Genomic DNA, 17,243 nt, shown 5'->3' with positions numbered 1-17,243 from the left:
TTAAATTTTACAATGCCCATCTGTGACATAATTTTGGTAAGATAAATAAAATAGTATAATTGACTTTCAAAATATTTAAATATGGTTAATATTCAACCCTTGATTTCTCAAGGACTAGCTTTTCACAGAAGTCTCCAAAACTTTAAATCCAATTAACACATTGTCACAGCATCAAAGGATAGTTCTGCCTTTTTTATATGTTATTTAAGGCATGTTTTAAAGAAGAGGTTGTGTACAAAATAAATAATAATGATTATTATACATGTCATCCACAATGAACAATATGAGTTTAACAGCAGGTGGGAGTACAAAATTTATGGTATACACTACCTACTTGCAAGCTAAAATACAGGAATACGGATTGCCATTTTAGTGAATTCTATAAGCTTCAGTGTTGAAATATAGGCTACAAGCTTGCCAGTGGAACAGAGCTGTTTTTAAACTTTCGTAGAAAACCAACTGACAATAGCTTGGCAAGACCGCTACAGAAAATTTAAATGAAGCTGTCCTGAATGTACCCTGTAAGCAGAAAATACTTCTGTTTCCATACTGATAAATGTAGGATCTGCCTTAAACTTTCACAGAAAGTATCCTTTCTCCAATTCAATCATTACAGGTTGTTTCATGCATTCAAAGCAAAAATTAGATTTGGCCTCCTCTAAAATGGTTAATCTTGAACAGGGAACAGAATTGATAAGGGAGAGAAACAAGTTTGGAAGTATTGACAATAAGATTATGGTGTTACAAAACCAGAATGCAAGTATGAAAACCTTAAAAAGTTTTGATTAAAAACACTGACAAAATTTCCTTTGATAGTGCACAGCAACAAGGCTTCATTGATTAAATAGAGCTATTCTGACAGGAATGGCTGGGGATTTAGCCTTACATTTTTATAGGGAGGAAGCATATAGCAGTTGGAGATTCAGTGAAATGCTCTAGCAGCAAACATCTTGGGGGGGTGGAGGAAAAAAGGTATATTAACTTTTCTGTGTTTTTATTGGATTTTCTAGATGATATTGAACATCCTTTCCAAGCAAGACTTTTTCTATTCTTTGATTTAATCTTTATTAAATTTTCTGGTAATGTAGCCCTACCTTTTAAAAATACTGTTTAAAAGATTCAGATAAATTTTACATGTAAATTACCTTTAGATAGTAAAAGCAAGATTAAGCTGCTAGAAATTACTTTCTGGACATAGCTAAAATCATTTAGACACTCATAAAGATGTTGTGTGGTCTATCTGGTTTACTCAAAGGTCTAATCAACTTGTTCTGAAGTAGATGTGAATTGAGACTCATAAATCGCATGGATTGTTCATTTCAGTTCCCTTGAACAAACAAAAGGCATTTGAGAAATAATGATCAGTCATTTTCCAGAGGGTTTTTTGTTTTTTTTTTTTTTTTCTTAAAGTCATCTCCAAAGTTGTAAACGTGTTCGATCTGATTGAGCCAGCTTCTCTTTAAATGCTCAGCTAAACTGAGCTTTATAACGGGAAGAAGTTGTTCTCGGTAGACACAGTCCTTATACCATTAGCTGCATTGGCCACCTTCTTAGGATTTTTCATACATATGCTCAAGCATACACTCCTGGTTAGTGTTACATGCTTATTAGTCATAACCAAATTACGTGAATGCTATTGCAAATACTTTAAAAAAAAATCTTAATAACAAAACCTTAGAGAAATCACTATGGGATGAAGGATTTTATACTGAATACTGCATACCTACCAGTTTCCCACTGTATTTCATATTTTTAAAAGGAAGCTAATCAAAGACAGAAGTTATGTGTGTTTTGCTGTTTGCATGGTTTTGTTAACTAAAAAAAAATTGGTTTCTATCAGTCATGCATATTACAGTTTAACAAAGAGCAAGTGCCCAAGTCTTTTCAATCACATAAATCTTAATAAATCAGAGGAACACCACACTTGTGGCTTCTGATAAAAGTACTGCTTGTTTTCATTTAGTACGCACTATCACATTAGCATTAAACTGCTTTGAAGCCTGTACTTTATTTAGCCTTTCATTTTTACAGAAGATACTAGCGTTGTTTAAGATGGGGACTTTTATTTTCAGTCCTCAAATGGATCTAAATTGTCCTTGTTCAATTCACTCCAGGCATACTATATTTTTTCCTTTCAGCTATTTAAGCTGTAAACGTTTCATGAATAAATGAAAATGATGAATAGTAGAACAGTGCACTATATGAAAATATGTTTAACATATATATTATTCAATTTCTTAACAGTTCAATTCGTAAATGTCATTCCATACATTTTTCTATTTTTTCAAAAGCTTCTAGAATTTTTGATATTTTCCATTAGAAAATAAATAATGCTTACTGTTTCAAACGTACCTCTAATCTGATATTAAACCCCACCCCAAAAAACAAAACCCCACCACTTTTTATTGACTATAGTAAACAAACTTGAATTATTTATTCTTCATGAGTTAATATTCCCCCTGTGCCATAGACAGTAACTAAAAAATGTAATATTCGGTGGGGGTTGTTATTTGGAGGAAAGTATAATGATAAATAGCAAGTGAAAATATCATTACTTCATTGCATTTTGATAGGAAAATAGCTTGCTTTGTTCGAGAGACAGAACACATGCACGGCCCCAACACTGAGAAACTTGGAGGCTGAAGTACATTAAGGCATGAACCAAACCATATGCATATTCTCACAGAGGGACCTGAATGCATTAGAGAGCCTTTGACAGGATCCCAGTCAGGTTTGGGGGGGTGGTGTTGTTTATCTTTCAGTCTGACATTATTTCTTGTAAGCAGATTTTTTTCTCTGGTTAATGCAGTTTGTCTAGAGTAGAGGATCTAGGATCAGCTATTAGCTCCTAGATCCAGCTGCACTATTCAGTTGCACCTTAACTTGGTGTCAGGGCAAAACTTGGACATCCATGAAAACCTCTCTCTTCCTTCCCTCCTCTGATGTTGGCTTCCATAGAAAGGAAATCCAAGAATGTGAGCTGGACAGAAGCTGTGGTACACTTCAGCAGAAAGACCAGACATGGCCATAAAGATCATGTAGGGGCTGATGAGATGGATGTTTTCCTTGTGGTTTTAAGAGGTTTTGCTAAATAGAGAGAGTGAGATAGAGAACCTTCTAAGAATACAGTCTCTTCTTTCCTTTCAAATTCTTTACTCCAAACTCATGCATAAAATCAGGAAACTGCTAGACCATGTTTCACAAGGGCAAAGAGAAGAACAAGAAATGTTTGCAGGACCAATGGACTTCAGAGGCAGAGGAAGAAAAGTTTTCTTATAAGATGAAGGAATTAAGAAATAACAATATCTACTAAGATATTCTAGTGGAAAAGGGGAAGACATTTGCAGTTCTTTTTTTTAGCTATGAAAACCTGCAAGATTAAGCAACTCATTTGAAATAAGTTTACCAGTAGGTACATAGGGAAAAATACAAAACTTGACAAAGGTATTGCATTTCAGCTTCATAGTCTTACATGAATTCTCTCTAGTTCTTAAAAAGAAGCAACGGCAGTTATAAAAATCCCCATTTCCCCTTCCTAAACATCCTTAGGTATATACATACACATTTTCACACAAACACACGCCCATCACACTAACCACATACAAAGGAAGTATTTAAAATACCAACAGATCACCAATGAAGTTCTAACAATTTTTCACCCATTTTCTTTTGCTTTTTTTTTTATTTCCCCATTTTAGTGTTGTATTTATCAATAGCAACAATGAAATATTGCATATGAATCTGTGCGTGATACAAACATAGATCTCAGCTGTAGAAATAAAACTATGGGGTAGTACATCATGACAGCTGGATATGCTAGAAACAGCATTTAGAGAAAAGCCCACTATTATCTGCTTTGAGGAATCTGCTACTGCACTGACCACTGTGAAGGTGGAATATAAGCCTGTCAAACCATCATCTTTCTCATCTCAGTATCCTCTAAGAGCTTCTCTGAACAGGAAAGCTAATCCCTGCACTGCACACTGCATACCACCACTGTGTCCAAATTCTGCAGAGATGCTCAAAAAGACTGCAGAAAGTTGAGTACTGTAGTCTAAAAGCGAGTCATTCAACATGAAGATAACAAGTTTCACTGAACTACCATAAAAAAGGGTAGAGGAACTGACGACATCTGCCCGGACTTGTGCAAAGCCTTTGACTGTCTCACATGACATTCTTGTCTCTATATTGAAGAGACACAGATTTGATGGATGGAGCACTCAGTGGATAAGGAATTGGCTGGAAGGTCACACTCAAAGAGTTGTGGTCAATGGCTCAATGTCCAAGTGGAGAGCAGTGACAAGAGGTGTTCCTCAGGGGTTGGTGCTGGGAGCAGCGCTGTTTAACACCTTTGTTGGCGATAGGGACAGTGGGATCAAGTGCACCCTCAGCGAGTTTGCTGATGACACCAAACTGTGTGGTGCGGTCGATGCGCTGGGGGGAAGGGATGCCATCCAGAGGGACCTGGACAGTCTTGAGAGGTGGGTCCGTGCAAACCTCATGAAGTTCAGCAAGGCCAAGTGCAAGGTCCTGCATGTGGGTCGGGGCAATCCCAAGCATAAATACAGGCTGGGCGAGGAGTGGATCGGGACCAGCCCTGTGGAGAAGGACTTGGCAGTGTTGGTTGACGAGAAGCTCAACGTGACCCGGCAATGTGCGCTTGCATCCCAGAAAGCCAACCATATCCTTGGCTGCATCAAGAGAAGTGTGGCCAGCAGGTCAAGGGAGGGGATTCTCCCCCTCTACTCCACTCTCGTGAGACCCCACCTGGAGGGCTGTGTCCAGCTCTGGGGCCCCCAACATATAAAGGACATGGGCCTGCTCAGGTGGGTCCAGAGGAGGCCACAAAGATGATCAAGGGGCTGGAGCAACTCCCCTGTGAGGACAGGCTGAGAGAGTTGGGGTTATTCAGCCTGGAGAAGAGAAGGCTCCGGGGAGACCTTATAGCAGCCTTCCAGTATTTAAAGGGCACCTGCAGGAAAGATGGGGAGGGTCATTTTACAAGGGCATGAAGTGATAGGACAAGGGGTAATGGCTTTAAACTGAAAAAGGGTAGATTTAGATTAGATCTAAGGAAGAAATTCTTTACTGTGAGGGTGGTGAGACACTGGACCAGGTTGCCCAGAGGAACTCTGGCTGCCCCCTCCCTGGGAGTGTTCAAGGCCAGGTTGGACGGGGCTTTGAGCAACCTGGTCTAGTGGAAGGTGTCCCTGCCCATGGCAGGGGGGTTGAACCTAGATAATGTTTAAGGTCCCTTCCAACCCAACAACCCATTCTATGATTCTATCAGATACTAAAAAGAACAAAATCCTTCTGTGCAGCATCCCACCCAAGGGAATTCTTATTCCTAGGACTATCATATTCTTGGGAATATGCAAACATATTCCTGTGCTATCTGCACAGCAAACAACTGCTGTATGAAGACTTACCCTTCGCTTTTTTCAAACTATTACAGCACCCTGAATATTTGATTCTTTCTGCCCTCGTCAGAATTACATTTTATTTGCTTAAAACAGTGTGGGACCTGTAATTAAGTGTATTGACAACGATTTTTGCTCTGACCTGATAGAGGACACCAATGTGCCTTTCACATATGCCTGAACATTAACTACAGTTTTCCAGCATTTTATATGCAAATAAGAGAGATACCACTCTAAGAACCATGTTCAAGTCAATTTTATAAACAGGCCACAGAAGCAAGTCATAATAAATACAGAAATCAATCAATAAATAAATATATTTTTATCCTTTTAATGTTTTGTTTCCCCACATGTTGAAGGGTACTGTCCTGGAAGTTCTCATGCAACTGATCAGTTAACATTTAGGTTTACTGAAGACTTGCATATTTTCAGTATCCGCATTACCCATCCAAGACTTCCCTTCAAAAAGACTGAGTACTCTCACTCTGAGTACTCTACCTGTGATAAAGCATAACAGCAATTCCTAAGCATTTTGAAGAGAAATCACAAGTACTTCAAGGAAGGTAAATAAACAGGCTCTTAAAAAACATGTGGACATTTCAGAAAAATCTATCCATGAACTGTCTGTTCCAAATATTCAGAAAAGCTCATCTCCTAAAAATAATGGGAACTACTTGGCACTACATGCTTGGCATATTTTTTAATAACATCTGTCATTTACTTATATTTTTTAAGTACACTGATACCATCTTCACGATCAAAAAGGAAGGAAGGAGGAAGTTTGCTTTCCTTTTCTAATGGCAATATACATTACTGTGTACTTCAGGGATTGAATGCTCTGAATCAGTGCTCAGATGGTCTACCAGTAAAACACTGTTCTCTGATGACAGCAGTAACTGAGTATTACTGAATGCTGATATTCCAAGTAGGTTATACTCAGGCAGTAACTATATTTCATATAGGTATGTTGTGAGTTCTCATTTATCATAAAAGTAACTTCAAGATACTGCGCAAATTAATTGTACTGTTGTAAATTTGTTTTTAATAAGAGTCATTAATTAACAATTGCTCATATAATAAAAACGACTGCCCATCACCCCTAAGCTTACAAGAAGCAATGAACCATAACCACAAACTGTAGCTATTTATAAACACCTGTATAAAGTTTCAAGTCATTTACAGCTGTTAAGCATGTGATCTGAAAGCAAAAGGGTGCTTTCCAAACTCAGCTATACCTCTGCTTGAACTATCTCAATGTCAAACATGTAAACCTTATTTAATCGTACAGAAGGACTCAGAGAAACATTGAAAAAGAAAGTAATGATGGAACTGCCTAAGACCAATTTCCTTTAAGTGTCAGGCCCATGATAGCATAAATTATACTCTGTGGCTTAATACAAAGCCTTGCTTTCTTACTATGCAGGGAGCCAATAAACACTAAATAATCATCAATATTATCACATGAAATAGATCCCAGTTTCAAATTTAGATCTTGGTATTTGTGACTCCCTTCTTATCTTCACGTCAGTTTCAAAATGCTCAGATATTTAAAATACCATTCTGAACTTATTACTGCTTGTTTACATTTAATAACACCTACCTGTTTAATCACAAATCACATTGTAATAGTCTGATTTTAATTTATACAAAAGGTCAGGGCAACTTTTTTGTTTTTTTAAATGACAGCCAGAAATGACTGGACCTCCCAGGAGGATATAATTATATCACAAGCTATTGCTGCTCTTTGCATTGTGGCACTAAGCTTATTAGAGGGGTTAAAACATTCTTTATTACCTACAAGGAAATAAAGGAGCATATAAGCTAACCAAATGCTCCAAGACCAGCTTCAAGAGATATACAGACAAGAAAACAGTGACACTGTGGTTCCTGACTCCTTGGATACGAACGTTCTTCTTTTCAGAAACTTAGATCGCTGCTTTTTCTTTCATCTTTATTCTGGCATCTGTGATACAGTGTTTCTAATGTGGGTGGTCAATTGCTTATATGCAAACTTCAGTAACCACTGCTTCCAACAATGGCAAATGGGAGAGGATTAGAAGGAAAAGATCCTGCTAGGATCCACTTTTGAATCAGACTCAGCAACCCAATGCTTCTGAAGACAAATGATAGTTTTGTGTTACTTATAAGCTACTTGAGTTTCAAAGCTTAATGATCCTATTTTTCTTTTTTCTCATACAGTATTTTTTTAAAATATAAAATTCTACTTTCTAGCCAACAGACTCGTCTGAAAATGGAGTATATAACTTCTTCATCCACTGTGAAGATTTCCATTTCTACATTTTAAGGACACAGATTTCAGCTTTAAAATATCTGAATGTTACATTTTTGTTTCTCACTGCAGAAATATCAAAGTGTTTCATCAATAACAAAAAACAAGAACTCCCTTTCAGAATAATAAGACTGTAAACAGATGACAGTAATTTGATACTCAAGTTACTAATACATTATTATTAGTAATATTAATTATTCATATTATAATGTTATTTGGATCTGCTTCAAAACTCCACCACTAGACCCCTTTGATTTTGAATCAAATCATGGTCTGAAACCTATTTTGTTCCTAAAAGTCAAGGAGCTTAGAAATTTTTAAGACTACTAAAAATTCAAGCAATCCCTAATTCTTGAGAAAAACAAAAATCAAGTATTATTTGTGTCTATTCACTGGCTCGATTCCCCCGCAGAACGTCCATCATGTAAACACTGTCTCAGAAACAGTTGGAGGCTCAAAAATGTACATCATGTAAAGGAAGAGCACACAGTGGAAGATTTCAGGGGTGATATTTCTGTTCATGAGTGTCGAGAAGAGTGGTAACTCAAACATGGCATAGCCATTAACACGTTATCCTGCCAGTGCCTCCTGTCTCAAGTGAAGACAGATGTCATCAAGGATCATGCACTACGGATGTTTTATCTCTACTCTACTAGGTACAGCATGTTTAACAGAATTTGCATAAAAATGTTCATCTAAGCTAAGGTTTTGTACAAAGTGCTGACAAGCAACAAGTCTGTCTCTCCCACCAAACATCCCAAACAGTCTTCAGATTTGAGCTAGACTAGGCCTTGGGCAATTCACCCAAAGCAACTTCAATACCTCAAAGCTAGTGTTCCATCAGGAGAAAACAGACCTCTTGGCACTGTGGAAAGAAAGGTTTGGTGCTGTGGTAAAACTGCAAGAGAGGGGCCTATGCATGGAGGTCCCAAGTGGAGGAGGCTTGCACAGAGCAATACGTGAAAAAAATGACAGAGACAAATGATGACAGAGTAGAAGGCCAGCACATTCACTGCTGGCTGAACCTACAGTTACTTGTTTCCCTGCCAATGCCAATGTGTGGAACTGGCTGCAAGCAGCTGGGAAACCCGCCATCCCTCTTTGGTGCTCTTATGTATTTGCTCAGCAATTACCCCAGCAATTTCACATGCATACGCAGGATTTGACTGCCTTTATTCACCATAAGCCAGACTTTAAACTGGATGTCCCCAGGGCATGCACAATTGCATACTGTCATTTATATAAAATGATCACTAAGCAAACGTCTGTGATTACCAGAATGCAACTGACTGTTCATATCTAGAAATATCTGTCTGCCTAATAACTGGGATAGTACATGCATATTTTGAAATGCTATTAAACATGTGGTTTTGCTCATGCACACTACTTTTTTCTTTAAAAAAGACTGCAATACTGCAGGTCGAGCCTAGATAGAAAATCCCATATGTCAAAGGCTAGATACTAGTACGATAACTATACCCATTTTACAACCAGCCTTGGATAGAAAGCAAATCAGTCCTACGTTTTGATATTTTATCTACAACTAACTTATTACACAACAGCTGGGAAAGTCACTTTGCCTTTTTTCTCTGTATAATGAGAGTAGTAGGTAGAGATGCCTTGCAACGCTAATGTCATTAGAATGCTGCATTTGATAATTAACATCTAATATGGTTACTTGGATGTTATAAAATGATACAAAATATTAGGTACTCTGAAAAAACCTGTCTTGACATCTGAAGCAGTCATTTAAAATGATGAACCAGAACAGTAAACCAAAGCACTGAGTCACCTTTGCAGAGTCCGGCCTTCAGATCTCTCTTTCTTGATTCCTCATTCATAAAATGAGGATAAAATATCATCCCAACTAATATAAGAGTCACAAAGATAAAGGTGAGCTCCCTGCTGCAAGCAAGTCAAACCTCTGGCATCTGGCTGTACATCTTTTATTTCCCCTTTATTGAGTGCCCAGCTTCGCAGTCACTGGTTAGATTAAATTGTTGCTGAGCCTTGCAGATGCATGTGAAGGAAATGGGAGCAGTAAATACACAGTATTTCTGTGAATAAGGAAACAGGACTGGGAAGCATGAACACAGGGACAAGGAGTCAGGGGTTCCTGGTTCAGATTCAGGACTGCTTCTGATTTACATGTGACCTTTGTAAGTAATTTTATCTTTTCATCAATTTTTTCTGCCAGTAAATGGGATGATAATACATTCCAATATTACCAAGGGAGTAACAAAATATACACCAACAGTTTTGAGGCACAGAGATAATGCGACAAAGACCAATGAAAACATAAATAAGGAAATGAATATTGCTGTGCAAAACCTAGCAGGGTTTTGCTGTACAGTATAAAATAAGGCTAGATCCCATTCTCAGTGCTGAGACTGAAAAAGGATGATCAATTTTTAATTAATAACACAGCATGTGATTAGCCAATTAAGACTATCCCAGAGTGGATATATATGTAGGACAGAATTAACATTGCTCATACAACTTTTATTCTTTCATTTCCTAACTTTTTGGTGCAGATTTCCCACTCTTCAGAAAAGTTACACTGTGTACTGCAAAACAATAATAGGTGCATTGAATACCACTTGCAACTGAGGACTATTTTCAAGAAATAGTTATCTAAAACTGTCTTGAGGTTTTAAGAACGGCTGCCTCAATAAAAACTCTGGCATAATTTGTCATGAAAACATGCAAACAGGTAACGAACATAAGATGAAATATCAAAAGAAAAAAAAAAATCTTTTGGACTAGCCATGCTAACAGGTTACACACCCACTAAGCACCCCGCTTTATCAAGAAAAGGCAGAGAATACCTCACGTAGGTTTCTCCACTCTCCACCATGACACCTGGACAACACCCTGGGGAAGCAAAGGCACTTCCCGGGGAGCAGCGCATCCCATTTCTCCACAGGAATCCCCCCTCACACCACTGCCTCCACCCTTCACCAACAGCTCCCCCCGGGAGCCCCGGCGGGCAGCCCTGGAGAAACCCGCCTCATCCATTCCGGCAGCGAAACCCTCCTTCCCGCCGAGCCCTAGAGTAACCTTCTCATCCACGACGCCTGCCCCTGCAGGGCTTTAGCCCCGCCACGGCCGCCATCTCCCGGCCCGGGGAGGGCAAGCGGCGGGGCAGCCCCTGCCCTCGGCTGGGCGCGCACCCACCCTCCCTCACACCCCGCGGCCCGTGGCGGGCGCCGCCCTCACCGACCTGCCGGGCGCATGGCGCCAACGCCGCCGCCAAAGCCAAGGCCGCTACTCTCTGCCGCCGGGCGCTGAGGTCGCCGCCGCCGGGGCCGGAAGCGTGGGGCCGCCCCCGGCTCCTCCCGGCCGTGGGGCTCCGCCGCCCGCCCCGGGCCCTCCGTATGCCTCAGCGGGAAGCGTCGCCGCCCGGCTCTGAGGCAGGAGTGTGAGGGGAACCCCCGCTGAAGCCCCGTCCCTCCGTTAGACGCGGTGAGAGCCCTCGACCGTCGAAGTTGGTTGGCTGTGGAGAGAAACTGAGGAGGGAATGGAGCCTTTCCAGCTCTGCAGGGTTCAGAGTTGGGTACGAGGCAGCAGCAGGGAGCACAGGCCATCCCAGGGAGCCGCCATGTTGCATGGAAAGCCCGCCGAGGACGAAGGGTGCCTGGGCGATATTCCCCAGAGATCTCTCATAGCATCACAGTTGCAGTGCCCTGCCAGGAAAGGGTGTGGCGTGATTTAACACCTCCACGGTACTATGCAATTTATTTATTTTTTGACGTGGCACAGAGGAAAATCAAAACTTTAAAAGATGAGACAAAGCAGCCTGTGAGAGAGGCTGCAAACGCTTCAGCTCACTGAAATGCTAGCTGTCAAATTTAGTCAGGAGCCATTGATCAAGGTAGTATCTTTCCAAATTCAAACTAAAGGCCAGACCCACCACGAGGAGCCAGAGTTGCCCCTTAAAATAGGATTACAGGAAAACCAAAAGTACTTGCTGGAAGAAAAAAGTATTAAGTTGGTTTCCAAAGGAAGCAAAGCTTGTTCAACTGCACTTCGTGCACGGATGCATGCTTCTCACCCATCTGAACTTATGTGTTCCCCATCCCTACCAGAACTTAAATGCCTTGTGGCTGATTTTAGTGAAATTTGTCAAAGGTTTTAAAGATCTCAAAGATGAAGTTGCTAAGTATCAGCTTCAGGAATGTGGGTGTCCAAAATAGAGAAGACAAGTGCTCAGTTCTGCCTGAACTGAAGGAAAGGCTGAAGAGTGAATACAAACAGTATTAGAAAAAGAAAAAAACACATAGAGGCAGTCTTTATCGATGGCTCAGCATGACAAAACCCCCACAGTTTGCAATCAGCCACAAACCACAAATCTGCAGGAGCCTGGACAGTCAAAAAACTACATCTGTAAAGCCATTGCACACTGCAGGGACCATGTTGAACTGAAATATGTGAAAAGCTGAACCATCATAAGCTGTTCCTGTTTCTGTCATTACACAGGTAGATACTTGATTTTTATTTGTTATGATGGTGTTGGGGGTTTTTTTATTATTATGCTTTTGCCATTGAGTGGGTGTTTTTGGTGAATCTCTGTCTTGGCCTGGCCTAACACACAGAGGAGTAGCTAAATATACACAGGGAAAATCCAGACTAGATCCAATCGTGTCAGTCCCCATGAGCATTGAGAAGAGCCTGGAATACCTCCCATTGTTCATTTCTGCTCATTTTTCCCTTCAGGTTTCATTCACTGAAGTGACAGGTATCTAGGCAATATCTCACTCCACTACTGTATTTTTGGACACAGGGACAGCAGCACTACAGAGTCAGTAGTCTTGAGTTGTGAGCAGGATGAACAGGAAAGAGATACCTTATAATGGAGGAAGCAATATGTCAAAGATAAAATGTTTGGAAATATTGTATCTGACTATTTTGCCAAGGCAATAATGATTGCTGCTTCTTAAAAGACAGGTTAGATAATGTGGTTGGATGTGGTTGGGATGATTTAGCAGTCTGAACTGTGATGATCTTCACTGTAGAAATAATTTATAAAAAGAAAAAAAGATAATTAAGTATAAATGTATTTAAATATAAAAATAATTAAAATGGAACTTGGAACTCTCTCATTCCAGTAAAAATAAAGCAAAATCGGGAGTTTTTCCAGGGTGTTGGGATGATGGACAAAATGGAATTGTAATAGGCCCACTATTTACATTTTGAGAGGAAAGGAAAGTAAGACAGCACTGTGGAAATGAGTCCTGAAAGATTTGCTCTACTCAGATTTTAAACCAAACAGGCAGGCTTCTACTAGTCCTAGAAAGATAAGCTTTCAGCAGAGTCCAAAAGCAAGAAGCTCCATTCCACATGGAGGCCTTGCTGGAGCGTTAGTTGATGCACATGGCATGCACAAAGGCTTGCAATGGTATGGGCAAAATGTGTGTTCTCATCCAGGGGGAAAAAGGAAGGATGCTGCAGGGTGTAGGGTGGTCCAGATAAGGCTGGAAGGAGACCATCTAGGACAGGGTGCTGAGAAGGTGGAGATGGAACATAATGCAGGAGTTGTGTTGTTAGATCACACTTTAAGGGAAGATAAAACTTGGTGAGGACTGAGGCAGTTTTAATGCAGATTGTCGTGGTCTGTGCACTTTAAGCCCTACCTGATGACAGGCTGAATGTGTTGGGTCTGTGCTTTTAATTGAACCTGACTGAGCCTTTGCTACTGAGCTGAACTAGTGTTCACTTGAACACAGTTTTCCTGAGCTATGGTGCTCCCATCAGAGCTTTTGAGACAGTGATGCTGGCCTGTCCAGGACAACGATGAGAACGGGGGTATGGTGCTGGTCTCTGACTGTTTGCAACTCAAGACAGTATTGGGTATAGTGAGGCCTACAGCCAGCAGCCTTATTTCTAAGAACAAAGCATCTGAATTTTCTAACTGCAGGGTTATTGCTATCAGTTTATACTTCTTCCTATACCAGCCCAGTCATGAAAGTTTTCTCTGGTGAGGTGTAATGTCTGCATATGAGTAGATATTACTGCCAATGCCATTTCCAGCAAAGACTCCTGCTGACAAATGAACTTTGCTGTGAAATCTCTCACATCGAGGTCTTCTCTACAAGCCCAACAGAAGAATTAGGTTTTCCCAGTTCTTCAACCTCCTAATGACTGCACTTTGTATATATCATAAAATCAAGGAATTTATAATTCATGTTGGAGGTGTAAGAACACTCACTGTTTCTAGGCAAGAAAAAACTAGTTAAATTATTAAGCAACCTCAGTGCTTGTCATGAAGTGGTGCTATATTGGAAAACAAAGAAAAAAAATCCATGTTAAAACATGAAAAACACATCTTTGGAATGATGTCAGTGTTGTGTTCAAGTTATCTGGGTGTCCTCAATATGAATTTCAAACTTCAATTTTAATAAATTTACTTCAAGGCTAAGCTTACCTCCAAACATCCTAGATTCATAACAGTAATTTGGGGATAATTATATACTTCTATAATGCTTTTTAGCTTTAGTTTCTCACTGATCTCCTCAAAATGAATTTCTTGCTAATACTGTTGGGTTTTTTCCCCTTCATAATATACTGCTATTGTTGGAATAGTGGCTTCTCATTTGGATATAATTAATATTCAATACATTGCCAGTATAATTTCCTACATATATTACATGTTTGTTTCCTACAGGTCTGCTAAGGTTTGAACAACTTTTTGTCTGTTAAAGAGCTTGAAGTGGTCTTGAAAGATTTATTCACAGTTCATTATTAACTCTTAATTTTACTTGCCGCTTTCATTGTAAAATAATATTGCTGGGTTATACTACAATACAGGTAATATTGCTATAATCGCTAATATAAGCAGTTGGGAGTATTGCATTTCAGGTGATACTGTTTGGTTTTCTATTTTAGCAGGGTTTTGCATGCATGTGGGTTTTTTTAAATTCATGCTGTAGTCATGTTAGTTTATCTGCCCATGCACACAGATACTTCATTTTGGTATCAGACTTTCCTATAGGAAATAACATGGATTTAGCTGAGTGTCCACTCTTCTTGTGTAGTGGAAAAAAAAGGAGTAACTAAGTACATGATATATTTCTAAATATTGGATAAATCTTATGAAGAGATATAAAAGAATTAAAGAGTGTTACTCAGTTTGTATGATAGCTTTCAAGGAAGCAAGAAAATAGTGCTTGAGATCTTCCTTCTGTTACTTAAGTTCACGCCTACTAAAATGATAATAAAGCAGATCTAGAAGGGAACATGAGTCCAAAAGAAAATGTTACAGTACACAGTAACACTGTCAGTTAAGGAAAAAATGAGTCAAGTGAGACAAATCTAATAGCTTCTTTCTCTAGTACCATTATGATTAAATTGGTTAATGACAGCGATGAAATATAGAGAATATAAAATAGGTGGCCTGGAATATAAAAAAACCACCAATATGTCATGAAAATTATTTGTGTAATTCTTTAATTTCGTTCTTATATAAAAAAAAAATTTCTGTTTCCTCCCATAGTGTCCTTAGTGGTCACAATAGAGTTTTATATAGTTTTGAAGAAACTTCACATACATTATACATCTGTGTGGATTTTAGAAAAGTCTCTTTGCAGGTGTATCAGAGAGCAGAAATGAAATTCTGCCTCCCCCCTCCCCCTCCCCCCCCCCCCCGGCCCCCTCCAATCTATGGAATATAACTTCATGTAGAATTACCTGTTATTGTGATTTAAATTTTGGTATGCATGTACAGGTCACGTTAATCCTCAAGATTTTGCTTAACAAAAATCTATGAATTGGGTGACATTTAAGCCTTCAGTGGTAACCAACTGAATTAATCATGTTGTGATTAGGAAACAGTTCAAATGCCATTTACAGCATAAGAAAGTCAACGCCGCAATATAATGCTATATAACAAGGTACTCTTGCATACTTGGGAAGGTAATGCCTTGTGTCTTGTCTATGTCATGATAATTGTTGGTAAATATGAATTTTTAATGCCTGCCATCATTCTTGGTTTATACCTTTATTTGAAAATCTGTATTGAAGAACTACACCGCTAATAGATCACTTGATGCCGTGCCCAACAGGATGTTAGAAAAATTTAGATTTAATTGATTTGGACTCAAATCCCATAAAATAGACAACAGAGTGTCTTATGGATTATAAGTAAAGCTTGGTCATAAATGAACTGCTGGTTTGTCTTCCCATATGCAACCCACAAACAAAAGAATGACCAGAGAGGCAATAAAGAGTTGTTCAAGTCAGTTCATACCCCCACTAGCAGAGTACTGTGTTTCTTTGCTTCAGTGAAAGTATCGCTGGATTCATACATACTGGATTTGTTAGACCTAGATTACTCACTGACTTTGGGCTGTATTCTTGACTGATGCAAGTCAGGTTTATTCCTTCTTCACTCTCCTCAAAGTCTATGGACATACCTTCCTGTGCATCACTCTTCCTTTGTATCATATTGTATGTTCTTTTCAAATTAGTGAAATATCTGCCAGTATGTCTAGCAAACTAGTGACTGCTTGAACCACACAGGAGTAATGCTTGGCTCCTCTTTAAAATCAATTGTTAAGAGTGGTCTGGAAGATAAAGGAAGGGGACACTTGAATCGCATTCTTGAAAAATAGTAAATGTACATGTTGCAATCAGGGAAGGACTAATTTAAGACTTAATAGGATCGTAGGAACATGTGAAGATTTAAAACCAATGAGGTTATTGACTTCAGTGTTTGGGATTGCAAAGAGAGATATCCAATAATGAAACCAGAGCAAAGGTGATGTACAGTTCCTGACCAATACTCAGCACTCGCTTCTTATTGATCGTATGTGCCTGAGAGACTAAGGTGATATTATTTTCTTCTCCGTGTAACATTATGTAGTTCTGGCATTTGATTTGTTGAGGACTATTTGTAGTTTTTCAGAATGTAATTATTGTCCTGTAATGTTTTGTTAAAACAACATTGATTTACAGCCTCTTCCTGTGGATTTAGTGATGTGCATACCTTTGACCATTGACCATAGAATTAATTTAGTCCAGATTACAGGCATTATACTTCAAGTCAGAAATACCTTTTCAGATACAACTGAAGCATTATGAAGAAACCAATAATGTGTCTATTAAGGAGTATTTTCTAATAGCATGAAGTTTAAGTACTTTGTGGTAGTTTTCAAAGACAACTTGTCAGGTGGCAAATGAATTATAAAGAACCTTTCACTGGAATGATTTTATTCACTTTTTAATTGGAGTTACTCAAAACCAGGTTGTACAAAACATTTCAAAATTAACAGCTCAGTCCTGTCAGAATAGAAGAAATAGACCATGTGACCTAAGAGTTTTTTGCTGAAATTATAGTCTAATTTGCCAATATTTTACTTTTCAACTAATGAGAAAATCTAACAGTTCCTGTTGCAGAAGCAATTTCAGCATACATTACATTGCCATTTGCCTGCAGTTAACTACTTGCAAAGATACAGTTCTTTCTCATATTTGCCTTAGTTTGAGGTTTCGCAGGGCTTTTTTAAAGCTTTTTTTAGAATGGTTGATAAATGTGA

At 39.1% G+C, this 17,243-nt stretch overlaps 1 protein-coding gene across 1 annotated transcript in view; it reads right to left on the bottom strand.

The window, feature by feature from the left end:
* Positions 1-10,972, bottom strand: part of BANK1 (B cell scaffold protein with ankyrin repeats 1) — a 160,858-nt gene extending 149,886 nt beyond the window's left edge. The window contains exon 1 of the mRNA XM_074823177.1: positions 10,934-10,972. Coding sequence (XP_074679278.1) covers positions 10,934-10,946 — 13 coding nt within the window. The 5' untranslated portion in view covers positions 10,947-10,972. The remainder of the gene's footprint in view (positions 1-10,933) is intronic.
* Positions 10,973-17,243: the final 6,271 nt, after the last annotated feature.

The sequence above is a fragment of the Strix aluco genome, chromosome 4 (genome assembly GCF_031877795.1).
Source record: "Strix aluco isolate bStrAlu1 chromosome 4, bStrAlu1.hap1, whole genome shotgun sequence".
Lineage (NCBI taxonomy): Eukaryota > Metazoa > Chordata > Aves > Strigiformes > Strigidae > Strix > Strix aluco.
The sequence above is the reverse complement of the archived record's forward strand: the minus strand, read 5'-3'. Positions and strand labels throughout refer to the sequence as shown.